This window comes from Mesoplodon bidens (assembly GCF_964165515.1).
Source record: "Mesoplodon bidens genome assembly, chromosome: 4".
Classification (NCBI taxonomy): domain Eukaryota; kingdom Metazoa; phylum Chordata; class Mammalia; order Artiodactyla; family Ziphiidae; genus Mesoplodon; species Mesoplodon bidens.
Genome location: NC_138160.1, coordinates 79563932 through 79590230, shown reverse-complemented (window position 1 = coordinate 79590230; position 26299 = coordinate 79563932). Strand labels below are relative to the sequence as shown.

The 26299-nt window shown below is 39.8% G+C and overlaps 2 protein-coding genes across 17 annotated transcripts in view; one reads left to right on the top strand and one right to left on the bottom strand.

The window, feature by feature from the left end:
- The window catches only part of ERAP1 (endoplasmic reticulum aminopeptidase 1), a 129572-nt gene extending 109920 nt beyond the window's left edge, over positions 1 to 19652 (top strand). For 7 of the 9 annotated variants that reach the window (XM_081231838.1, XM_081231833.1, XM_081231837.1 and 4 more), the window contains 12 exons: positions 408 to 539; positions 4181 to 4312; positions 4460 to 4531; positions 6021 to 6175; positions 7653 to 7732; positions 8300 to 8483; positions 10092 to 10248; positions 10946 to 11130; positions 11827 to 11988; positions 12482 to 12622; positions 13167 to 13248; positions 17261 to 19652. In XM_081231838.1, coding sequence (XP_081087964.1) covers positions 408 to 539; positions 4181 to 4312; positions 4460 to 4531; positions 6021 to 6175; positions 7653 to 7732; positions 8300 to 8483; positions 10092 to 10248; positions 10946 to 11130; positions 11827 to 11988; positions 12482 to 12622; positions 13167 to 13248; positions 17261 to 17416 — 1638 coding nt within the window. In that variant the 3' untranslated portion in view covers positions 17417 to 19652. The remainder of the gene's footprint in view (positions 1 to 407; positions 540 to 4180; positions 4313 to 4459; positions 4532 to 6020; positions 6176 to 7652; positions 7733 to 8299; positions 8484 to 10091; positions 10249 to 10945; positions 11131 to 11826; positions 11989 to 12481; positions 12623 to 13166; positions 13249 to 17260) is intronic. The other 2 variants (XR_014015642.1, XR_014015643.1) reach the window with 2 other exon arrangements.
- A 1234-nt stretch (positions 19653 to 20886) lies between these two features.
- The window catches only part of CAST (calpastatin), a 123256-nt gene continuing 117843 nt past the window's right edge, over positions 20887 to 26299 (bottom strand). For all 8 annotated transcript variants that reach the window (XM_081231845.1, XM_081231844.1, XM_081231841.1 and 5 more), the window contains 2 exons: positions 22238 to 22303; positions 20887 to 21107 (listed from right to left, as the gene is read on the bottom strand). In XM_081231845.1, coding sequence (XP_081087971.1) covers positions 22253 to 22303 — 51 coding nt within the window. In that variant the 3' untranslated portion in view covers positions 20887 to 21107; positions 22238 to 22252. The remainder of the gene's footprint in view (positions 21108 to 22237; positions 22304 to 26299) is intronic.

Genomic DNA, 26299 nt, shown 5'->3' with positions numbered 1-26299 from the left:
TTCATTACTTTTTCTTTCACTACATGGTTTTAAAACTAAATTTCTTTGCTTTAAAATAGTATAAATGATGATTGGAGATACTTAAATCACTATACATTTTAGTTTCTGATTTTGGCACTGTTGGACTGTAAACATAATGTTTTTCTTTTTAATAGGAAATTTTCTTTATTCTAAGGTGATAAGTATTTAAACAAAAATTTCAGTGTTGATCTAAGATCACTGTTTCTTGGCTGTTCTTTAGAAGATAGTAATTCTATTTAATTTTGTAAATTCTATAAATATGGAATAGGTTAGATTAGAAAATTAGAGTGTAAACCTATTATCCCAGGTCAGACCATCCTCATTTCGTATTTTTTTCAAGTAAATGTAAATCATTGGTGATGTTGTCTTTTTTTCTGTCTCAATAGGAAGATTACTTCTTTGATAAGTGTTTTAATGCTATGGAGGTAGATGCGTTAAACTCCTCACACCCTGTGTCCACACCTGTGGAGAATCCTGCTCAGATTCGGGAGATATTTGATGAAGTTTCTTATGAAAAGGTAAAAATGGATTATAAGGGTACAGTTTGGACCCTACACTTAAAAATGTGGGGTGGAGAGGTTATAGATAGTGTTTTGGGGTGACTTTCCCTTCATAAGGACTAGCCCAGATTGAATTCCTTCGCTTCTCACCCATGCTGCCCAGAGTTAACTCTTTTAGGCCTAACTTGAAGTTTAGCTTAAAATCCTAAAGATTATATTGTGGTCACTTTGTTTACTGTCTTAAGTTGAATATTCATGGCCTGCAGAAGCTTTTTATTTATCCTTCAATAAATAGGTCTTGATCGAGCATCAACTTTGTACCAGGCAAAAGCCCCTGCCCTTGTATAGCTTTTGGTGCCTTCAGAAACAGTTGTCCTGCACAATGTGTTCAATAAAAGAATTGGAAATTGTTGCCCACATATAATAATTGGGAGATTTTATATAAAAATCCAGATTTCTGGCTTCGATTGGAGGGGAAAAGGATTCTGGTCATACCAGGCCTGTATTTCCCTTAGCAACATAGACTGGAGCTAAGTCATGGCTCCTTTATGAGATCAGAGTTCTGCTTTTCCACTTTCCCTTCCATTCCCAACTGTTTCTGGTATCCTCACCAAGGCAGAGAATGTGTCATTTATCATTATGCTTGGCTGTTTTATGTGTAGCAAATGGAAAAGTATATCTTGTTTGCATGTTTCCATCAATAGTGAAGAGGAGATAAAAGCAGACATAAAACAGACATATAGGGGCTTCCCTGGTGGCTCAGTGGTTGAGAGTCCGCCTGCCGATGCAGGTGACACGGGTTCGTGCCCCGGTCCGGGAGGATCCCACATGCCACGGAGCGGCTGGGCCCGTGAGCCATGGCCACTGAGCCTGCGCGTCCGGAGCCTGTGCTCCGCAACAGGAGAGGCCACAAGAGTGAGAGGCCCGTGTATTGCAAAAAACAAAAACAAAAACAAAACGGACATATAAACACACACATAGATCAATGGAACAGAATAGAGCCCAGAAATCAACCCATGCATATATGGTTAATTTATGACAAAGGACCTGAGAATATACAATGGGGAATGGAGAGTCTCTTAAAAAAAGGATCATTTAGTTCTCCCAACACCACATGCAAAAGAATGAAACTGTACCACTATCTTACACCCTTCACGAAAACTAACTTGAAATGGATTAAAGACTTAAATGTTAAAACTGGAAACCATAATACTCATAAAAACTGAGAGAAAAAGCTTCTTATCATGGGTCTTAGCAGTGATTTTTTTGGTATATGACACCAAAAGTATAAGAGCATAAGCAACAAAAGCAAAAACCAAGTGGGACTACATCAAATTAAAAGCTGTCTACACAAAAAAACAACAAAATGAAAAGGCAACCTACTGAATGGGAGAAAATACTTGCAAACCATATGTCTGACAAGGGGCAATATCCAAAATATATAAAGAACTCATACAACTCAATGACTAAAGAAAACAATCTGATTTTAAAAGGAGCAGAGGAACTGAATAGAAACTTTTCCAAAGACAAACAGATGGCCAGTAGGTACATGATAAGGTGCTCATCATCACTAATCATTGGGGAAATGCAAATCAAAACACAATGAGAGGGCTGCCCTGGTGGCACAGTGGTTGGGAGTCCGCCTGCCTTTGCAGGGGGCACGGGTTTGTGCCCCGGTCGGGAGGATCCCACATGCTGCGGAGCGGCTGGGCCCGTGAGCCATGGCCGCTGAGCCTGCGCGTCCGGAGCCTGTGCTCCGCAGCAGGAGAGGCCACAGCGGTGAGAGGCCTGCGTACCGCAAAAAAAAAAAACAAAAAAAACAAAACACAATGAGACATCACTTCACGCTGGCCAGAATGGCTCATCTCATAAAGACAGGTAGCAAGTATTGGCAAGGATGTGGAGAAAAGGGAACCCTCGTGCACTGTGGTGGGAATGTAAATTGGTCCAGCCACTGTGGAAAACATTATGGAAAACAAAATATTAAAAAATAAAGCTATCATATCCAGCAATTCTACTTTTGGGTATTTATTCAAAGAAAACAAAAACCACTAGCTTAAAGAGTTATGTGCGCTCCCACGTTCCAGGCAGTGTTATTTACAATAGCCAAGATAATTGTTTCCATAAGTGACCATTCCACAGTGCAATATTCAGCCATAAAAAAGGAAATCTTGGCACTTGTGACAACATGGATGGATCTTGAGGGCATTATGCTAAGTGAAATAAGTCAGAAAGACAAATCTTGTATGATCTCACTTATATGTTAAATGTAAAAACAAACACACAAAAAATGAGCTCATAGATTGGTGGTTGCCAGGGGTGAGGGGCGGCGGCAGGTGAAATGGGTGAAGGAGGTCAAAAGGTACAAACTTCCAGGTTATAAAATACATCACAGAGATATAATATACAGCATGGCGACTATAGTTAATAACATTGTATTGTGTATTCAGAAGTTGCTAAAAGTAGATCTTAAAAGTCCTCCTCACCAGAAAAAAATTTGTAACTGTGTAATGATGGATGTTAACAAGGTGTATTGGGGTGATCATTTTGCACTATATACAAATACTTATTCATGTTGTACACCTGAAACTAATGTTATATGTCAGTTATACCTCAAAAAAAACACCAGTCCTGTTGGCAGGAATATGCACACCATGTAGACATTCAGGGACCTGGGCTTTGCCTATCTAGCGACGCTATGATCCCCTAGAACCAGAGAGAGACTACCTCTGCCTAGGGGGGACCTAAGAAATTTTCTCAGAAAAGAAGATTTTGAGTTATGTCTTAAAGATGAATTGGGCTGTGCAGTGGAGGCTAACACAACATTGTAAAGCAACCATACTCCAATAAAAATTAATTAAGAAAAAAAGACGAATTGGGGCTTTTCAGGGAGTAAAGGATGTAGAAAGGGCTTTCTCGGAAGAGGGAATCATGATTTCTTAGGAAAAGAAGACTTGAAAGAGGGTGGTGTGTTGAGAGAGAGGGAAGGAGGAAGGAAGGAAGAGTCCTTGGCGGTTAGTTGTATGCAAAGTTCAGGGGGAAACAACGTAAAAGAACATTTTTTTTATCCTTGGACTACTTCCCTCGTTTGTCACCTGTCTGACCACTGGAGGCATTTGAGTTTGTGACCCATGATCTACAAGAATGGGAGTGGAGAGGAGAAGAGCTCTTATCATGGGAATGCAGAGTATTTAGGAATTCTCTTGCTCCCTTTCTCATTGTTACTCTTGCCCTGCCAGTTCTCTTTGCTCAAGCCTGCCTGGGCTCCAAGATTCCTCACCTGTTAACTCACCTTTGCTTCTATCCCTCCCCACTCCCACCCCGGAGTGTCAGTAGGAGAGCCACGTGGTGGTTCAAGTCCAGTTTTAGTCTGTACGTTGTCCACTCACCTGTGAATAATGGAAGATCGCAGATGTTGGGGAGGCTTGGTTAGTGATAGAAAAGAGTTCCAGTGGACTAAACGCATAAACAGTCATGTTGATCCCCTGCCTCGACAGGTCCAGGTTTAACCCACTTTCTCTAATTGTTCCACGAATTGCTAGACACTAAAAAGTTACTGTATCTGCATTTTAAAGAATGACTCCAAAATAGTGTGAGGGTAGATTGGATGGAGACAAACTATAGCTAACGGTTATTTACTATTTACATTGTCTTTTCAGGGAGCTTGTATTCTGAATATGCTAAGGGATTATCTTGGTGCCGATGCATTTAAAAGTGGTATTGTAAAGTATCTGCAGAAGTATAGCTATAAAAACACAAAAAACGAGGACCTTTGGAATAGCATGGCAAGTGTGAGTATGTTTTTGTGTATCTCTGTGTTTGGGATTGACAGGCCTATTATCTTGTTTTGTTTTTATTCTGCACCACATTAATCCCTCTGAGAAGAATCATGAGTGTTTTTTACAGAACTGAGTGATGTGTTTATTTTTGGTTTTTAGATTTGCCCTACAGAGGGCACACAACGAATGGATGGATTTTGTTCTAGAGGTGAACATTCATCTTCATCTTCAGTAAGTTTTTACATCTGTACGTGTTCCCCCGAAGCATATTCTTTTACTCCATTTTCTTTGAAGGATAGATAGCTCTGTGCCGAACTTTCCGAGGTCCTTGATTATATCAGTCTCTCTATAGATAAGGTTGTGTTTAAACTATACCAGACTGATAGCCTTCCACAATTTTTCTTAAATCTATCTGTGCAAAGGAGTTGTCCAGCCTTCTTTGGTACCACATCTCACTGATACTAATTCCTTCAGCTTCACTCTCTGTAAAGCAGTGGATTTATGACATGTTTCTGTGGTAGATCAGGTAGATCAGGTAGATCGTTTCCATAGCTCTTCATTTGTGAAAAAACATGACGGCAGTGAGCATTCTTGAGCACTGACTATGTGTCAGGCACGTTTGAAGCACTTATGTGTATTATCTGCTTTACTCTTCACAATAAGCCTATGAGCGAGTACTGTTATCCCTATTTTTACAGATGGGAATATGAAATCCAAAGGCATATGATTAGTAAATTGTAGAGTGGGGATTTGAATTTAGATCTAACTCATGTCTTTAACTGCTAAACTATAAAGAATTTATAACACCTGAATCACAATACAGTCTGAGTCTCTGTTTATCTGGCCTTGTGGAGTATTTTCATAGGTAGCTGAGGGTGAGTCTGGAGATTCAACAGGATTTTATCCACCAGATTTTTATTTTCTTGGCTTTTTTGCTTTTAGAGACAGCTTTATTCAGTAGTTACTAGATGTGTCCTGTAGTACATTTTATCCTTTTATTAGCTCTTAAGTATTTTTTGAAAACCTTTAGTATCAAAGAATAGATCCTTGGGCTTCCCTGGTGGCGCAGTGGTTGAGAGTCCGCCTGCCGATGCAGGGGACATGGGTTTGTGCCCCGGTCCGGGATGATCCCACATGCCGCGGAGCAGCTGGGCCCGTGAGCCATGGCCGCTGGGCTCGTGTGTCCAGAGCCTGTGCTCCGCAGCGGGAGAGGCCACAGCAGTGAGAGGCCCATGTACCGTGGGAAAAAAAAAAAAAAGAATAGATCCTTGTTTGAGTTCACGGCCACCTGTTAAGCATGAGCCATGTCGGTGTTATCACTTGGGAAGTACAGGCTCTTGATGGAACATGTTTTCCCCACCTTGCTTGTCTGAGAGCCAGCATCGTTATGTAGGTGTTGAACACGTGGCCACTTTCTGTCCTTTCTCCCCCTGCATTCATTCACCGTCCTGCTTTGTGCCTGGTGCCAAGCTAAGGTCTGTCCAGGAGAACCAGGTGTGGTACCTGTTCTCAAGACATCTATGTGTACAGGAAGAGAATGAAAAGTAAACAGTCAGTGCTTTAATGGGCATGAGTGGCTGGAGACAGCAGGGAAGGGAGCAGGGGAAAGGATGCAGAAGAGCTTCACTGGTTGCAGCCCTATGAGCACAAGCTTGGGTTCTTTCTTTTCCTAGAGTTGGGTCCAAGTGGGTCACACATCTGCCTTTTTCTTATAAACCAGCACTGGCGACAGGAAGGCCTTGATGTGAAAACCATGATGAACACCTGGACGCTTCAGAAGGGCTTTCCCCTGATAACCATCACAGTGAGAGGGAGGAGCGTACACATGAAGCAAGAGCACTATGTGAAAGGCCCGGACGACGCCCCAGAAACTGGGTAACGTTCACAGAGAGAAACTCATTTTGTTGCCTAGGTAACGTCTGTCTTGTAGGGTGAACCCTTATTTTTGAAGTAGTGCCCTTAACTTTGTTGCTAAAATATTTTAATCAAATCTATATATCCTATGAATTTGACTTATACACCACCATCTATTCAAACGGATGAAGATGATGTATAATTATTTTAACATTCTCATGGTTTGTAGTTAGATATGATGGTAATTTCCAGTTACTGGCTTGAAATCAACTCCAGTATAAGCATTTGCCACTTAATAACAATAGTGCCTGGCATTTGGGTTGGAGCTAAGGACATAAACATTTAGGTGATTTCTGGGAAATACAAGAGACTCCATTCTCTTCTTTGGAAGTCTGAGTTAGATCCCAGAACCTGTTTGTCAGCTTAACACTACAGAGGACATCACTGGAAATGAGACACTGCAAGTTGACTGACCCTGGATGGACACTATTTAAAAAATTTTTTATTTTGAAATAATTTCAGACCTATGGAGAAAATATAAGGAGAGAGCAAAGAATTCCATATATTCTTTGCCCAGATATGTGTTAACTCTTTACCACATTTGTTTTCTCTCTCTCCATATAACCTAAAATATCAAACAATTCCAAAAAATATGATCTTTATTTCTTTCTATATATATATGGCATATATATATATATATTTAATGTTTGAGGGTAAGTTGGAGACATGATTTCCTCTTTACCCTGAAATACTTCAGTGTAGTATTTCCTAAAATACAAGAGAATTCATTTATATAACCACAGTACCTTTATCAAAATTATGAAGTGAACTTGATAAATACTATTATCAAATGTATCAACCTTATTCAACTTTCCTCAGTGGTCCTAATATCTTTATAGCAAAAGAAAGAAACCTGGTTCAGGATTTTATATAGGATCACATTGTATTACTGTTCACATCTCTCTAGTTCTTTTTTTCTGAAACAGTTCCTCAGTCTGTCTTTCTTGACCTTGATATTTTTGAAGAGTACAGGCTAGCTATTTTAGAGAATGTCCTTTAATTTGGGTTTTCTGCTGTTTCTTCACAATCAGATTCAGCTTATGCATCCTTGGCAGGAATTCCACAGAAGTGATGCTGTGTTCTTCTGAGTATATGATTTAGAAGGCACATGCTGTCAACTTCTGCCATTACTAGTGGTCACATTTTTAAAGTTAGGCACCCTGAGATCCCTTGAGGCAATCACTGCAAAGGCTGTCAGGGCTCACTTGAGCCCAAATTCCTAGCTCTATTCAAGGAGTCCAAGAAGAATGAATAGTGTCCAGCTGGCCACTCCTACAAAGCTGGAAAATGGGCTGGGGATGTTTTGAGCTCTTTACTGTAGCAGTTTTGGGTACCATCCTTCTTTCAATGAGCCAGTGCCCGGAGCATGGTAGGAGATTTAAGAACTGCTTGGTGCAGTGAATCAGCAAATGAACAAATCCATCCTCCTTTCTTGTAGGTACCTGTGGCATGTCCCATTGACATTCATTACCAGCAACTCAGACTCAGTCCAGCGATTTCTGCTGAAGACAAGAACAGGTAATTTGCTGTGGAACTAACTAGCTTTCTTCAAGAAGGAACTATGGAAATGTGTAGGACTTAGATAATAAGTTTCCTTTGCTATTTATCTTGGTTAAAACAAAAAGGATCAGGTCAGCCTTTATCTTAAGCAGATCTGTGACTCGATTTCTAGTGAAGAATATAGGTTTGAAAATACTGTCTGGTTGCAAAAAAGGAAGGACAATATCTTGCCAGATAGGGATTAAAACAGTTGAGTTATGTAATGCTGAGGAGAAGAGATACTTGGGAAAATTTCCCCTTACTTTAACATTGCTGGGTTTATATCATACATATGGCCTGAAACATGACATTCTTCTCATAGGTCTATAAATCTCACAAAATTAGTGTCTAAAACTAGTATTGGCTTTTGTCTATTGGGATGCTGTTTTTTGGTTTCTAAAAGGAATGTGTTCAATATGAAACTCATTTCAGTATTAAAATTGTTCAGTATTAAACTCGCCTTTAATTTCCTTGTCCAGTCTCTGATCAGAAAAGCTTTCTCCAATCGAGAGAAAATGGAGCTATGATTTATTTTATTTGCTCTAGATGTGCTCATCCTCCCAGAAGAGGTGGAATGGATCAAATTTAATGTTGGAATGAATGGCTATTACATAGTGCATTATGAGGATGATGGATGGGATTCTTTGACTGGCCTTTTAAAAGGAAAACACACAGCCATCAGCAGTAGTGATCGGGCCAGTCTCATTAACAATGCTTTTCAGCTTGTCAGGTAATACAAGCTCTTCACAGTCTTGGTTTGTTTCTGAAAGCTGCTGTTATCATTCAAATCCTTGATTTCTAAAGATGAAAGTGATTGCTAATAAGAAGTTGAAGGGTATTTTCTCCTAAGTTCTTCTAACAATTCAAGGTTGCTTTTAGTTTTAGGATTAACCTCTTGTCTGCGTCCGCTGAGTAAGGCAAAAGTAAGGAATCTGTATTTTAATCTTTATCATTAACGACTCGGATCAGACTGAGGTAAAAGTGTAGAAAACCAAGAGACCAACATCCTGGAGAAGCCCCTTGCCTGGTCCCTAAAGCCTAGTCCTGCAGCTCTTTCTGGCCCTGCTGTAACAGATCAGGTTTCTCCCTGCTGGGTCTCTGACAATCCTGAAGCCTTCTTAGAAGACCAAGTGGCCCAGGCCCAAGTTGTCAGCATTACATCTCTCCGACTAAAGGAGAGATATCCACACGCCCGACTCCCACCCCACCCCACCCAAACTGGATAGCTGAACTGCATAGCATCTTTATGGCTTATAAAATGTGGCCCAACCAGATGACCTTTGAGTGGGTTCGGATAGTGTTCACTCTTTTTTTTTTTTGCCCCATAACATTGGCTTTTCAGGAAATGTTCCCCAAGCCTAAAACTCAACCTTCTTCAATATTTAGGTAGAACTGAAGTCTAAGAGGAATCACCCAAGTGGGAGGTAATACTGTAATTCTCAGCCCCACGTGTCTCTGCTCTAAATGTTGTGGACTTCCTTTCCTGGGCCTCTTGAGGTGACAGAAAGCAGTGGGGAATAAAGATAGGGGTTGCTTATCTAGCCGTTTCTGCCCTGCCTAAATATTCCCTTCCATAGTGCATTACTGATGACATCATAGGGGATTTTGTGTTTATTTACATGAGCGTGCACCCTACCACTGAGATGTTTAACACCAACCCTCTAGAATGAAGAATTGATATCTATATTCAGTTTCTATTTTTTTTTTTTTTGCCATACACTGGCCTCTCACTGTTGTGGCCTCTCCCGCTGCGGAGCACAGGCTCCGTACGTGCAGGCTCAGTGGCCATGGCTCACGGGCCCAGCCGTTCCGCGGCATGTGGGATCTTCCCGGACCGGGGCACGAACCCGTCCCCTGCATCGGCAGGCGGACTCTCAACCACTGTGCCACCAGGGAAGCCCTATATTCAGTTTCTTTTTGAAATGGAGACAAGAATGTGTTGACTCCAGGGACTCATACTTGTGACTGAGTGGCAGTCTCAGGTGAGGCTTCCTGAAGGATCTTTGATCAAATTTTCCATTTTACTCTGCAAGTTCAGCACAGTCTGACATTTCACAGAGGGACAGGTGCTGACCTGTTCCCATCGCATCTTAACCACAACTCATAGAGCTAGTCAACCCTAGCTCTATTATTTGAGAAAGTTCCTTCACAGTGTAAACATGCCACATGTTGTGATGTATGTGACAGGAAAGATGTTAGTGGAAAGGTCATTATTTATAAGGGAGCATTTATATCCGATTGAATGTTTTGCTGGAAGGTTGTTCAAATAACTTTTGAAACAAATAGTTGATTTCCTGGATTTTCTTTTAAACTGCTAACCCTAGTGTCTCTTGACCAGCATTGGAAAGCTATCCATTGAAAAAGCCTTGGATTTAACCTTGTACTTGAAACATGAAACTGAAATCATGCCAGTGTTCCAGGGTTTGAATGAACTGATACCTATGTATAAGTTAATGGAGAAAAGAGATATGAATGATGTGGAAACTCAGTTCAAGGTAAAAGCCTGAAATAAGTTGAATAGTTTTTAGATAACTGGTTTGCTTTGGTGTAGGTGTGGAAAAGAGTTCTTATCATGGTGTATATTATATATATAATATAATATATGTATCTTATATATATCTTGATATATTTTAAAGAAAATCACAGTTACCTCAGTATTTGGGTTGACCAGTGAAGACTTTGGTTTTATTTTGGCACTAAAAATAGGCATGACATTGTTAGATTCTGTTCTTAAGTTTCACAGATTTGCCATTCCCTCATTTGGCTAATTGTTTATGTCACTTTACTTCTGTATTGTGGTGGTTGCTATTAAGATTTTCTGGGACTCAGGTACTTAAGCAAGAGGCACAAAATTGCTACTTTTGGCAAAATGTAATGACGTCTTGTATAATTTGCTCTCAAAATTTAGTCCTATCAACTGTCTCTTTTAGTTTGCTTTGAAAATGGCAGTTCATCCTGATTTTAAGTAGATAAGGACATATTTATAAAAGATTGTTACACAAATACTGAAATCATTCATCATTTCTTGCTTTTGACCCCTTTTATAATTAAATATAAACAACTGCATGGTTTTGGAAATATGAACTGGACTAAGCTTTAAAAAATAATCCCCATCACCTGAGGGTGTATTGGATTATATAAACCACGAGATGACTGGGGACGGGACTGGTGACACATGTGCCTTTCCCACAGGCCTTTCTCATCGGGCTGCTGAGGGACCTCATTGATAAGCAGACTTGGACGGATGAGGGCTCCATCTCAGAGCGAATGCTGCGGAGTCAGCTGCTTCTCCTGGCCTGTGTGCGCAAGTACCAGCCCTGTGTGCAGAAGGCAGAAGGCTATTTCAGACAGTGGCAGGAAGCCAATGGGAATTTGAGGTCTGTTTTTTATCGAACAACCAGTTTGTTCAGATAAGGGGTATCTTTTATTTTTCCACCATCATTGCTAAATGTTGGGAGAAAAAACAAGTATAGACAAGTTTCCCCTGCTGTCCTTTTTGGGAAAATAATTTTTTTTTTAGACTTATCTATGCATTGCTCAACTTTCTGTTTTAAGTTCCTGACAGGAGGCCGGGGGTTTGGTTAACAGGGAGGCTGGCGGCAGGGATTCAGTCCTTTTAGACTTGGAGCTTAAGTCCCATCCAGGAAATACTAAGCCAACAATATACATGCTTCTATTTATAAAAGTGCTTACAAACAGGTGATCCTATTGGATTCCTGACTTTTGTTCATGGACTACATTTTAAGTCTAGTTTGAACTTCCTTCTTTTGACTTGAAAAGTGACCACCTATTGAGTCACTCAGCATCCTTAAAGTATGTTAGAAATGTAGGTGTTTATAGAAGTGGCATTTCACAATGTATTTTTGAGAAGGCTACTTAAAACCTACTTTCAGTTACTTTCTCTTGCTTCTTTCCTAAAGTGTTACTGAAGGAAAGAGGTTATTTTTGTTTATATTTCCAGGCATGTTTCTCTGATTGTGGGTCCAGTTTACCGTTTCATAATCTGTCTCTCTCGTGCATGCAAACGCACTTCCTTCATCTCAGCCTCTCCCTGGGTGTGTTCTTTTCCACAGGCTGCCCAGCGATGTGACCTTGGCAGTGTTTGCTGTAGGGGCCCAGAACCCAGAAGGATGGGATTTTCTTTATAGTAAATATCAATCGTCATTGTCCAGTACTGAGAAAAACCAAATTGAATTTGCTCTCTGTATTACCCACAATAAAGAAAAGCTTCAGTGGTAAGTAATTCATTCATGTTCAGGTAGCCAAGAGGAATTAAATTAGATCAGATCCTTCTGGCATCTGTTTTTGTCCTCTTGGCCAGGAACTGCGTTTCCTGCTGGGAACATTTATGTAAGAGGGCACACATCTAATGTGTACGGTAAATAATTAGAGAGCAGCGGGTGTCAGGAAAAATATTTAAAGGAGTATGTATTTGTGTATCTTTAAAATAACACATTTAGAAATATACACCGGATATACCTATCTTAGCTACTTTTGTGAGCAAATGAGAGAATATATGAGAATCGGTGTTGTAAACACTATATAATTGTTAGTTTTTATTATTATGTAGCTATAGGGAATTTCTCAGGGCTCTGGTAACCTATTTATCTTTTGTGTCTTTATTATTGGCAGATCGGCTTTTTTCTTTCCCAAATTATTTTATTAAAGTTGTTTGGAACTTTTTCAGGGCCTCTTTGTTGCTAACACTTCTTGTCTTAATCATTCTAGGCTACTAGATCAAAGTTTTAAGGGAGATACAATAAAAACTCAAGAGTTTCCAGATATTCTTAGAGCTGTCGGCAGAAACCCAGTGGGATATCCATTGGCCTGGCAGTTTCTGAGGGAAAATTGGAATAAACTTGTACAAAAGTAAGTAGTGCCAAAAATTGTGTTGTGACTGGCAAAAATTCCTAAATCTGGCTGTTTTAGCTACATTTGTAAAATAACAGTGATTATCTAAAGGGATTCTTTTGACTGAAGAAAGGAAGTAGAGGTACTTAAAATATCCTTAGAAAATATGAAACTCTAATTCAGTGCTAACTAATGGATCTGGATGGTCAAGTTTTTCATTCCATCTGGAATAATCTCTTCCCACACCCCATGACCTACCAGAAGCCGCCTGCACAGTTCAGGCAAGTCGTCTGTTTAGTACTTCCACTTGTTGCATCTGCCCAAACTCTTGTAGCACCTACTACTTCTGTCATTTTCTTTTGGGTACTTAATCTTTTATTCAGAGGCTGGTGTGTTGATTTTTTACAACTAGATCTTAGCCCATTGGAGCAAAGGATCACGTCTTATCTTTTTCACGCCTAACCAGTTTTTAGTTAATTGCTATCACATATATGAGGCACTTAAAAATACATGTTGAATGAACAGATACTTCACAATACATTTTGACAATTTCTATTTCTAGGTTTGAACTTGGCTCAAGTGCCATAGCCTACATGGTAATGGGAACAACAAATCAATTCTCGACAAGAGCACGGCTTGAAGAGGTAAAAAAAATAAAAACCTTTCTTTTTGAACTTCAGTGACAATTATCTAATAAATTATCTAATAAATGTGAGGTAGGCAAAATACTTTAAGGGCCTGATGAGTTAGAAATGGATTTTGTCACTTGGTAAACATTCTTTTTGGAGGTGTGTTTTGTTCAGTGTGGTGTTTTTGACATGAGTAAAAATCAGTTACAAATAAACCATTGAAAACTGTACCTCTTCCCAAACATGTGTAGAAGTCTTAGCTCTGCCATTAAAAATTTTAGGGCTTAAAAATTACTTTAGACATTTAATCCCTGTTTAGGATGTTAAAAGTGATTATTGGAGGTTTAAGTGACTGAAGTGATCCTCTAGTTATTTTGAAAGAGGCAGGTCTGGAAGCTAGGTTCTCCACTATTCGAGCTCATGATTTCCTATTACTTACTTATGAACCATCTACTTTCAGAAAGAATTCTAGGCAACTTTTAAGGTCCATATATAAAATAATGCTAAAATAAAGAACAAAAAGCTGCATAATGTTCAGAAAGAGGAAATTGTATGAGGGATTTATGCTGAGGATAATTTATTGCAGTTGTACCCTAAGTTTATCATAGCTTCCTAGCAGCCAAAGAAAGATGAGAAAACAGTATGAGTTATTGTCAGGTAAGAGAGAACCATGGAACATACAAGTTTTCCACAAAAGCAGACTTTTCTCTCAGTCTTAAACTTTTGAGGAGTTTGATGTATGGGTCATTTTGTTGCGGTGGCTTTTCTATAATAATATTCTCTATAGTAAAGCTGTAGAAAAAATTTTACATGGTTTTAAAAATGGTGCAATTAGATAAAAGCTGAGAGCCTAATATTAACTTTTTTAGGAGTGGTTGCATTGTGTAGTCTGGTTACACCATGATCTAGCTCGATGGAGAGTGCTTTGAAAATGGGAAAGAAATGTCACAACCCTTTTCTCCAATTTTTCAGTAGCCTCACCCAGGCTTGTAAAATTAACTTGCACATAATAATTCAAGTTTGGATTCTAGTGAAGTCTACAGCAGAGATATTCTGTGTGATGACAGCAGAGCCAGCTATGGGCTGGGACCAGATACACCAGGTCTGTAGCAACAAAACAGTTCATTCATTATCTTGTTCATTCATTTATTTTCTCATGAATTCATTCAAGACATATTACATTCTTACTTTACAGCAGGTGTGGTTTTAGGTTCCAGGGCTACAATGATGAACAGGATAGACAAAGACCCTGCCCGCATAGAGCTTAAATTTTACTGGGGGAATCAGACAATTACAGACAGATCAACTCATGTCAGGTAGTTACATGCTCTGAAGATGAATAAGGCAAGGGAAGGAGAGCGAGTGACTGGGTAAGGGAATGGTGCTGTGTTCTGTGGGATGACTCGCGGACCTTTGAGGAGATGTTGAAGAAAATGCCGATATCTAGGCGGAGAGTGCTGTGTGCAGAGGAAACATCAGGTGCAAAAACCCTGTGGCAGGACATGTAAATGAAAGAGCCCGAGATGTTGTCCGAATGCAGAGTGTCCTACTGACATGTACAATGCAGGAGTCATCCTGAGCCCTTCCTTCCCCTCACATCGAGTTCATCCCAAGTCCTGTTGGCTCTGCTTCCAGCATCTACACCCCATCTGTGCACTTCTCTGCTCTTACCCCAGCCGAGCCTTTCTCACCTCTTGTGTGGCCTATGGTGACAGCCTCCTAACTGGCCTCCCTCCTGCCACTTTGCCAATACCACACCATCGCCCACCTTTAAAACGGAAAACCAACCCACGACTGACCCTTTCTTGAAACGCTGCCTGTCACTCTTGAAATCTCAAACCTCTCCTTCCCATGTGGATGAGAGGGTCATTACCTCGCTCCTTCCCGCCTCTCCAGCCCTTTCTCACATGCTCCTGTGTTCACTCTCTCACCCACTCCAGCCCCTCAGCCTGCTCCTGGGCCACCAGGTGTTTCTCCTGCGTGAAGCCTCTGCGCTTTCTTCTTCTTCTTCTGCCTGGCTTGCTCTTTCCCCAACTCTAGCCTGGAAGGGTTCATTTTATTCTTTAGAGGCCCCAGCTCAAATGTCACCTTCCCAGACCACTCTGTCGAAAGCAGGCCACCCCCTCCCCAGTTGCTGTCATCGCCCCGGTTTATTTTCTCCACAGCAGTATAGAGTCAGCGTAGTTCATTGCTTGTCTCCCCAGGCAGACTGTAAGCTTCATGAGGGTAGGGTGCTTGCCTGATTCACTGCCTCATCCTCAGTGTCTCGCACAGTAATCAAGCCGGAGAAATGAATAAGTACCAGAGTAAATATTCATGAAGAAACGGATGAGGGGGAGTCCCTGGTACCTGCTGGGCTTTAGGTTCTGCACTTCAACCACATTATATGATGACATCCTCACCAACTCTCTGCAGTGTCACAGATGAGGAACCCTAGTCCCAGAGAAGTTAATCATTTACTCACCAACTAGTAGCATAAATCTGGTTTTCTACCCATATGCACAGAAAATATTCTCAAGGAGGCAGGTTTGAATCCAATACGTACTCAGTTGAGATGCTGAATTTCCCAAGGCAGATGAAGATAGGAGTGATAAATTTGGGTCAGGAGAAGTAGAAGGGCAGGCGGGCGTTAACAGCTGGCTTTGTTAGAGCCCTTGCAGGCTTGTTTTTCAGTACTATCATGGTAGGCTCCCTCAGGATTAATTAATTAATTTGACCAATTAGTAAAAATATTGATGTGGTTTGACTGAAGAGTGCCCAGAGTGATTTTTTTTCGAAGTATAGTTGATTTACAATGTTGTGTTAATTTCTGCTCTATAGCAAAGTGACTCAGCCATACACATATTCTTTTTCATATTGTTTTCCATTATGGTTTATCACAGGATATTGCCCAGAATTACTTCTTAAACTGCCTATTAATTAATCTTGAGTTCTGAGAGACAAAACAGTAGATTGAGCTACAGTTTAAGGCAGGACAGTGAAGCGGGTTAAGTGTTTTCTAGGTTGCTATAGCAGGAGGGCATGCCTTCAGCTCACAGAAAAGTTCTACTGAGATTTAATTTTAAAACAACCCCGAATCATTTAAAATTGGAATTTGATCTTTCAAAAAGCCTATTCTTACCTCACTCCTTTTCCCAAACTTACGATGTTATGACATGGATTTTTAAGGAATTAACTGTCTGGAATCCATGCTGAATAAATAATGTATCTTGGCTTAGACTTTCTTCCTGTCTACGAAATCAAAAATTGATGGATTAATGTGAAGTGTATGGGAAAAGTTTAAGAACACTTGAAGGTGAGACAGAGTAGCACAATGGTCAGTGCTGTTGCAAAGCCAACCTATTCCTCATGTAAGCTTAAAGGGGATAAAGTACCCATCGGTGAAACAATAGCAAAGATATTTTTGAGGAGATAGTCAAGCGATTCTTATCTCTTTAAAACCACGGGAACTTTGGGTGGATTTTATCTTGAAGGAACAATACATCAATTGTGGATTAGGATAAAAAAAATTGGCAAGGTTTGGGGTATTACCACCATAACTTGCTAAGAATCCCATTCCCCAATGTTTCTATCATAACAGACAGGGCCAGGCCCATGGAGGAAGACTGCACGTATGTGGCTGAAACTGTTTTGCTTGGCAGAGAAGATACTGTGCACATTCTGCCTTTTCAGCTATGTTTAAAAAAGTTAAATTTGCATCTGTGTGTCTATAACAGAATACACATTAGATACATGTGATTAAAACTTAATTATGAAATGGTAAACAGTGAAGTCTTTTAGAATCTGGCAACTGTGAATAAATAAAAAAAGCTGCAGAGAAAAAAACACAAAACTTGACATCATGAGGCATGAGCTCATTTCATAGAACTTAAGTTTTTGTACATAATCGTATCCAGACACCTGGCCCTGTTTTCTATGTAGAATTTTGACAAATGCTGGAAATTTGGCTTCAGTTTTCTTTTAACTAGCCTGAACTTTGTGTAACTTAATAAAACAAAATTTAAAAAACCCCATTTTTCCTCACAAGGTAAAAGAATTCTTCAGCTCTTTGAAGGAAAATGGGTCTCAGCTCCGTTGTGTCCAGCAAACAATTGAAACCATTGAGGAAAACATACGTTGGATGGATAAGAATTTTGATAAAATCAGAGTGTGGCTACAAAATGAAAAGCTTGAACTGCTGTAACAATCCATTCCTTATTGGTTCCTGTGATGTGTAATCTCCAAAATTTTATTGAATGTGAATATTTTCAAAATAGAGATGGTTGTCTTGGCACCCAGTGAAGATATTTCCTGCTCCTTCAACTCCTTATTCATTCGTCCCTTCTTATGAAGACTGGCTGTTAACTTTTTCATCAGGGGGTTATTGCCACCACGTGTTCCATTATAGGTGTTACCCCCAAATGTAAACCCAAGTGGTGGGTTCCCTACTATGGAGAAGTGAAGTACCTTATTCTTCTATTTTATATTTTATACTTAAGCCCTGCGGTCTCCAAACCCCTGGTCCCCACACCCTGCTCCCCACGTGCTTGTCATTCATAAGCTGTTGTGTCAGTCTCCTGGGAAGACTCTGAACAGTAGTGACTACTGAACCATGAACCCCTGGGGCAGTGATTGAGCCAGAAGGGCCCTCATCTGCTTTCCACCTTTCTCTCCCTTGCTGTGTGCTCAGGGGCTGACTTGTTGGAGGGCCACATCATGAGACTTCCCTGTCCTCTGGCTTTTGGTTGACCCCACAGGAGGGCAGATAAGAGCTGGGGTTGGGGAGAGAGTAGGTGATGGTGTTTATTCCCCCGTTCCCTTGCAGGTTGCCTCAGGCTGGCCTCCACCGAAGGTCTCAGCTCTAGGGAGGTGGCCCTCTTTCCCACAAGCCTTCTCCATCTGTGCGTTCTAGTAAGTGCTTCCTCCTCTCATCCCTTCAGGGTGAAGGGTGAAGTGGGAGCCTGGCTTAATTACTCCTGGCTGGACTTGTGGTTTCCATACATCCTGCTCACATTTTTGTTTCAAAAACAAAAAACAGGGCTTCCCTGGTGGCGCAGTGGTTGAGAGTCCGCCTGCCGATGCAGGGGACATGGGTTCGTGCCCCAGTCGGGGAAGATCCCACATGCCACGGAGCAGCTGGGCCCGTGAGCCATGGCCGCTGAGCCTGCGCGTCCGGAGCCTGTGTTCCACAATGGGAGAGGGCACAAAGTGAGAGGCCCGCGTACCGCAAAAAAAACAAACAAAAAACAAAAACCTTTTATAGAACCCTCCTCAGATAATCCTAATTTGAGTGTGCCATCTATTTCCTCAGGACCCTGACTAATAGTGTCTCTTCTGAAAAAGCCGAGTGCGTTCAGGTCTAGAAGAGAAACTTTTCATTTGAAGTTGAACCTCAGAGCTTTTGATCCTTAGGTAGGTGATGCTTCCTCTCCTTGTTCCTTATTTGGCCTAGTTTATAATCTCTAAATAAGTTGTTATTGGCACTTATTGCCAGTAAGGCATTGCAGTCTCTAGCAAATGATAAGGTATTGTGAAATGGAAAATACTTGCTTATATTAGCCTAAGTGAAGACAGTGTGTTGTATTGGAATTGAAGTCTTTTATGAGTTTTTTTTTAATATATTGCAAAATTTAAGATAAAGGACTATGATATGAAAAATGTCAATGTGTTTTTCTAATACAGTATGGAATAGAGGATCTTTTCTGGACATAAATGTGTTTGCAATTCCATTTTCATACATATTGCATGGCTTAATGGCTTGAGAACTAAAACCAGAAATCACTGGTAATTTCCATCCCCAGGTGTTTTTCTTCTAAAAAAAATACAAAGCCAAGATTTTAATGTAAAATATTTTTCTTTAATTGCATCTTATATCTTGATTAATGAAACATGGAAATAGTGGTTTTCAGTTTTGGTCACCTGAGGAACCTATTTTCATTTGCTTTTAGAGAAGTCCATTTTCTAAAGAGACACAATATTGCCACACAATGTGCAAAACCCTTTTTGGTAATAAAAAATTGTTATTTACCTCTAAGCAAATATTTGCAGTTATTTACTCCAAATTAGATGGGTAAAAAGGACTGATTTAGATCTTGTAGCTTACTCAACTCATCATTAATTACTAGCAAACACCCAAGTATTTATTAGAAGACGTTTCTAATAAACAAAAAGGCATATTCTGAGTACCTTAAATAAATGTTTACTTTAACAGGTATTTCCTAAGCCTCTGGATTTCGGTATGTGATTTTAAAGTACTTATATATATGCATGTAAATTAGTAATACTGCAGCCATATCCTCGCAAACACATCTGTCAATGTCAAAGATTTTACTTTTTTTTTTTTTAAACAAAACCACTTTGTACTACTTATAGACACATAGTTGAAATCCCTCAGGAAAAGTGTTTATTTTCTTGTTAGTGCCTTGAAAAGGTTTGTTTAGTCACCATAATCCTGGCTTATATTTCCCAGATTTAGACTAATAATGCCTGCATCTCTGATGGGATGGAGACATAGCATTTGAAGTGGATGCAGTTTGAAATCTCAGAGGTATATGCATGATTTTTAAAGACAATTTTTAGATCGTATTAACAAAATTGGATGCCCATTATAAGTAGTATTGTTATTGTTGCTTGCCTCCCACCCCATTAGATGGTATTGGTGATATTACTTATTTTTAGTGAAGTTGCTAAATCCTAATAAATAGTTTAAACAGATGCTGAGGAAGGCTGTGCTCTCTGAAAACAAGGAATTCCAAATCAGTTTTATGATGTGTACCTGATATTTTTTCCTGCATTCACTACCAGGAAGTAAAGATGGGATTTTGATAAATATTTAATTTCATCAATGACACCGGTGCTGTATTCATAAACCGTTCAGAAAGGTATGAGAAACCATTCCAAGTTGTGGGAGATCAGACACTAGTTCTTAAATTGCTGTGGGGGAAAAGCAGATTTTTAAATTTTAAAAAGATCTTTTTCTTTATTTTTAAGAAGTAGTTTGTTTTTGTTTTTGGTAAACCCAACTTCCATTAAGCCACATGCTGTACAGTGCAAGACTAATGTGGCAATGGCTCTAAGCAAACAACTGCTGCTCAGGTTTTATGGAGAGGCTGGAAAGCCCAGCTTAATGCAGTAAACCAGCAGAGTTCAAGCCATATGAGTATTCTAAGAATTAGATTTTGTTATTCTTCGAACTTGCTATGCAGTGACACAGAGTCTGTGTATTGCTCTTCTGATTCGAGTCAAGTCTCAGTAGGCCTGTGCTGACATCCTAACCCCTGGCAAAGAAGAGTTCAGCCTGAAAGGGGGCGCAGTGCTTCCTCGTCTGTCCAGGTTATCTATTGTTAGCAGCTCAAGAGGAGACATGTGCCCAATGTATGATATTTTATGTTTGCCTTATAAGCATGAACCCAAAGAAACATCAAATACAGTTCAAAAGCCCAAGAGGAAAGGGGTAATGAGAAATCAGAACACTGAAGAATATGTAAAGCATTGTGTTCCAAGTGCTAACAACAAAAAAATTAAGTGCAAATTGAAAATACTAATGAGATTTACAGGCACTGAGGGTAGAAGGTGCAAAAGTTTGCAAAGGTTTTTCCTTTTGTGTGCGTTGCTTTAAGAAGCTATCAAATATATCTCTTAGAAATATAAAGTTCCTTTCTCTCCCAACTGAAGACAATTTTTAAAAATTCAAAGTTTATCAGTACTCAGTAGAATAACACAGGTGAACCAGACAAATTCAGTTTCTTTTCAGGAAAAGAATAACAATGTTTAGGATGTCAAAAGACTCAACAAACACTACTGTCTAGAAGCCACTCAGAAAACTTTTCTGCTGTCAAAGGCTTTTGTTCTTCAGAAGTCACCATCTACCAGCTGAAGATTTTATATGCAGATACCTTGAAAAATTCAAAGAAGAAAATCCAGTGAACCACTTGATATGTAATTTTCTTATTACAGGCATAATAAATTTAAGGAGGAATTTACTAAAGTAGACATGAGAGTCAAAAATTAAAAGAAATTTATTTTTATAATTTTGGGGGAAATCTTTGGAGCAGTTCTAATCAGTATACCTCCCTCTTTGTAGGAAATAAAAGTGGATTCATGGTGAGAGAGCCTAACCCAATTTAACCTACATTTTCATTTCTTTTAGGTTTTTGGCAGGAAGTGGTTATAAGCTTTTATGGTTTAGAATAAGACCTCTTGTCTCTGAAGTTAATAAGGGCCCAGCTCTCAAGATAGATCTCAGAGACTCCCTCGTCCATACCAGCTCTTTAGTTACCATACAGTAGAATCAAACACAGAGCTTTACTTTCTCAAACTAAGATGAACAAAAGTTGTCAATCTTTTCCTTTGCCCTATTCTCAAAACTCTAATTACCATCAGACCCTAGCAGGGTACTTCTCACTCCACAATGTGTTTGTATTTTGGATAATATCTATATCATAAGGCCATTTCACTATAAGATGTAACATGCCAATTTTGCTTTGCCCCAGTAACCTGCAGTCATGAGCATTTGGGTTTCAGAGTCAACTAGACTTAGATGGTCATTTTCTTTAAGAGCCTGGCCTAATATCGTTTTTTTTTTTTTTTTTTTTTTTCCTTTCGGTACGCGGGCCTCTCACTGCTGTGGCCTCTCCCGTCGCAGAGCACAGGCTCCAGACGCACAGGCTCAGCGGCAATGGGTCACGGGCCCAGCCGCTCTGCGGCATGTGGGATCCTCCCGGACCGGGGCACGAACCCGTGTCTCCTGCATGGGCAGGCAGACTCCCAACCACTGCGCCACCAGGGAAGCCCCCTAATATCTTAAAGAGCTCTTAATTATAAGATTAATGTTTTTAAAACATTCCGATAGCACCATATATTGCTTTACAGGGAATTACTCTATAGATTTTGCAATGTGTATTTCATGCCAATAGCATAAAGAGAACATGAAATACTCAAGAAGGGGACTTAGTTTCTCTCACCTATAACACATAGACTGGTAGAAGGTACAATTGTCTTCATTTACAACAAACATCAAACTTACCAAATAGTGTGAACTTTAACTTGTACTTTTTCCATCAGCTTTTTGCTTGGAAGTTTCCTCCTTTGCCTAGAAGGACAAGCAAAAACCATCAGTGAGCTCTTTATTTTCTGGATTAAGTACCAAAAACTGATCAACCAGAAGAGGCTTATGAGGAAATAGGCTTTTCAGAATTAAAAGGGCAAAAATGGCAGTCAGCAGGGGAAAATAAGATGGTCCTTTTAAAGTATCTCATTTAGCCCATACACTGAATTCTTCCCCTTAAAGTTTATAAACTAAAAATAACCTTAAGTGATTCTAAATTTTTTACTCTAGACTTTGTGGGTTTTTTTGTTTTTGAAGGCCAGCATAATTGAAGAAAAAAAAATACATAGGTGTTCCTGGATGGTATCCATTCATTCCACAGTGATCCATCCTTCTCTTATACTTGGGGGCTTACCCAGCAGCTAATCCACTCAGCATATAGAGTTACTGTGCTTTCTATTTTTTGAGTATGTACTTTGTATGACAGAAATTAAATAATAAATATTTAATCTGAGATACAATGGCATGAGCAACTAATTATCAATCTGGTTTCTTATATCTTCCATGGATTTCACTTTTTTTGAGGTATAATTGACACATTAGTTTCAGGTGTATAACATAAGCATTCCATATTTATAATATTGTGGAATAACACAATAAATCTAGTTAAAGTCCATCACCATACATAGTTACAAAATTTTTGTGATGAAAGTGAAAGAGCGGCATGGACATATATACGCTACCAAACGTAAGGTAGATAGCTAGTGGGAAGCAGCCGCATAGCACAGGGAGATCAGCTCGGTGCTTTTTGACCGCCTGGAGGGGTGGGATAGGGAGGGCGGGAGGGAGACGCAAAAGGGAGGGGATATGGGAACATATGTATATGTATAACTGATTAAATTTGTTATAAAGCAAAAAATTAAAAAAAAAAATCTACAGGGGCTTCCCTGGTGGCACAGTGGTTGAGAGTCTGCCTGCCGATGCAGGGGACACGGGTTCATGCCCCGGTCCGGGAAGATCCCATATGCTGTGGAGCGGCTAGGCCCGTGAGCCATGGCCGCTGAGCCTGCGCATCCGGAGCCTGTGCTCCGCAACGGGAGAGGCCACAACAGTGAGAGGCCCGTGTACTGCAAAAAACAAACAAACAAACAGGGCTTCCCTGGTGGCACAGTGGTTGAGAATCTGCCTGCTCATGCAGGGGACACAGGTTCGAGCCCTGGTCTGGGAGCATCCCACATGCCACAGAGCAACTAGGCCCGTGAGCCACAACTAACTGAGCCTGCGCGTCCGGAGCCTGTGCTCTGCAACAAGAGAGGCTGTGATAGTGAGAGGCCCGCGCACCCTGATGAAGAGTGGCCCCAGCTTGCCACAACTAGAGAAAGCCCTCGCACAGAAACGAAGACCCAACACAGCAAAAAAAAATTAATTAATTAATTAAAAACAAAAGTACCAATGCCACCGTGGATGTGAGGATTAAATTAGTCAATGCTTTAAAAAAAAATCTACAAACAGTAAATGCTGGAGAGGGTGTGGAGAAAAGAGAACCCTCTTGCACTGTTGGTGGGAATGTAAATTGATAAAGCCACTATGCAAAACTGTATGGAGGTTCCTTAGAAAACTAAAAATAGAACTACCATATGACCCAGCAATCCCACTACTGGGCATATACCCTTAGAAAACCATAATTCAAAAAGAATCGTGTACCAAAATGTTCATTGCAGTTCTATTTACAATAGCCAGGACATGGAAGCAACCGAAGTGTCCATCAACAAATGAATGGATAAAGATGTGGCACATATAGACGCAGACGTGGAGATTGGACTTGAGGACATGGGAGGGGGAAGGGTAAGCTGGGACGAAGTGAGAGAGTGGCATGGACATATATACACTACCAAATGTAAAACAGATAGCTAGTGGGAAGCAGCCGCATAGAACAGGGAGATAGCTTGGTGCTTTGTGACCACCTAGAGGGGTGGGATAGGGAGGGTGGGAGGGAGACACAAGAGGGAGGAGATATGGGAACATATGTATATGTATAACTGATTCACTTTGTTATAAAGCAGAAACTAACACACCATTGTAAAGCAATTATACTCCAATAAAGATGTTAAAAAAAAATTTGTGATGAGAACTTTAAAGATCTACTCTCTTAGCAACTTTCAAATATGCAATACAGTATTTATTGACTGTCATTACCATGCTTTACATAACAGTCCCATGACTTAAATATTTTAAGTTTGTACCTTTTGACTACCTTCACCAATTTCACCTACTCCCCATCCCTCACCTTTCTGGCAGCCACCAATCTATGAGCTCATGTTTTTGTTTTTAGATTCTACATATAAGTGAATCATAGAGCTTTCATCTTTCTCTGACTTTTTTCACTTGCATAATGCAATCAAGGTCCATTGATGTTGTTGAAAAGGCAAGGTTTCATTCTTTTTTATGGCTGAGTAATATTCCATTGGGTATATATACCATATTTTTTATCCATTCATCAGTGGACACTTAGGTTGTTTCCATAACTTAGCTATTATTATAAATAATTCTGCCATGAACATGGGAATGCAGATATCTTTTCAAGTTAGTTTTTTTTTCAAAGATTTTTTTGATGTGGACCATTTTTAAAGTCTTTATTGAATTTGTTACAATATTGCTTCTGTTTTATGTTTTGGTTTGTTGGCCGCGAGGCATGTGGGATCTTAGCTCCCCAACTGGGGACTGAACCTGCCCCCGCTGCACTGGAAGGCAATGTCTTAACCACTGAACCACCAGGGAAGTCCCCAAGTTAGTTTTCATTTTCTTTTGATAAATACCCAGAAGTGGAATTCCTGGATTATATGGTAGTTCTAGTTTTAATTTTTTGAGGAATCCCATACTGTTTTCTATAGTACTATACCAATTTACATTGCTACCAATAGTGCACTTTCCCTGATGATTAGTGATGTTGAGCACCTTTTCATATGCTTCTTGGCTATCTGTATGTCTTCTTTGGAAAACTGTCTATTTAGATCCTCTGCCCAGTTTTTCATTTGGATTTTTTTTTCTGTTGAGTTGTATTAGTTCTTTATATATTTTGGGTATCAATCTCTTATCAGATATATGATAAATATTTTCTCCCTTTCAGTAGGTTGCCTTTTCATTTTGTTGATGTTTTCTTTTGCTGTGCAGAGCTTTTTTGTTTGATGTAGTTATACTTGCCTGTTTTTACTTTTGTGCTTTTGTTGCCTTTGCTTTTGGTGTCAAGTCCATAAAAATCTCTATTAAGACTGATGTCAAAGAGCTTACTGCCTATGTTTTCTTCTAGGAGTTTTATGGTTTCAGATCTTATATTCAAGTCTTTAACCCATTTTGAGTTAATTTTTGTGTATGGTTTGAGATAGAGGTCCAGTTCCCAACACTATTTACTGAAGAGACTGTCCTTTCCCCACTGTATATTCTTGGCTCCTTTATCATTAATTATTGACCATATTTCTGGGCTATTTTTTTTTTTTTTTTGGTTGTGCCGTGCGGCTTGCAGGATCTTAGTTCCCTGACCAGGGATTGAACCCATGCCCTCAGCAGTGAAAGCGCAGAGTCCTAACCACTGGACCGCCAGGGAATTCTCTGGGCTCTCTATTCTGTTCCATTGATCTATGTGTCTGTTTTTATGCAAATACCATACTATTTTGATTACTATATCTTTGTAATATAGTTTGAAATTAGGGAGCATGATGCCTCCACCTTTTTCTGTTTCGAGATTGCTTTGGCTGTTTGGGGTCCTTGGTGGTTCCATACAAATTTTAGGATTGTTTTTTCTATTTCTATGAAAAATGTCACTGGAATACAGATAGGGATTGTACTGAATCTGTAGACTGCTTTGGGTAGTATGGACATTTTAACAATATTTTTGTCAATCTATGAGCATGGAATAACTTTCTATTTATTTATGTCTTCTTCACTTTCTTTTATCACTGTCTTATAATTCCCATTGGATAGGTCTTTCACCTCAGTTAAATTTATTCTGAGGTTTTTTCATGCCATTATAAATGGCGTATATGT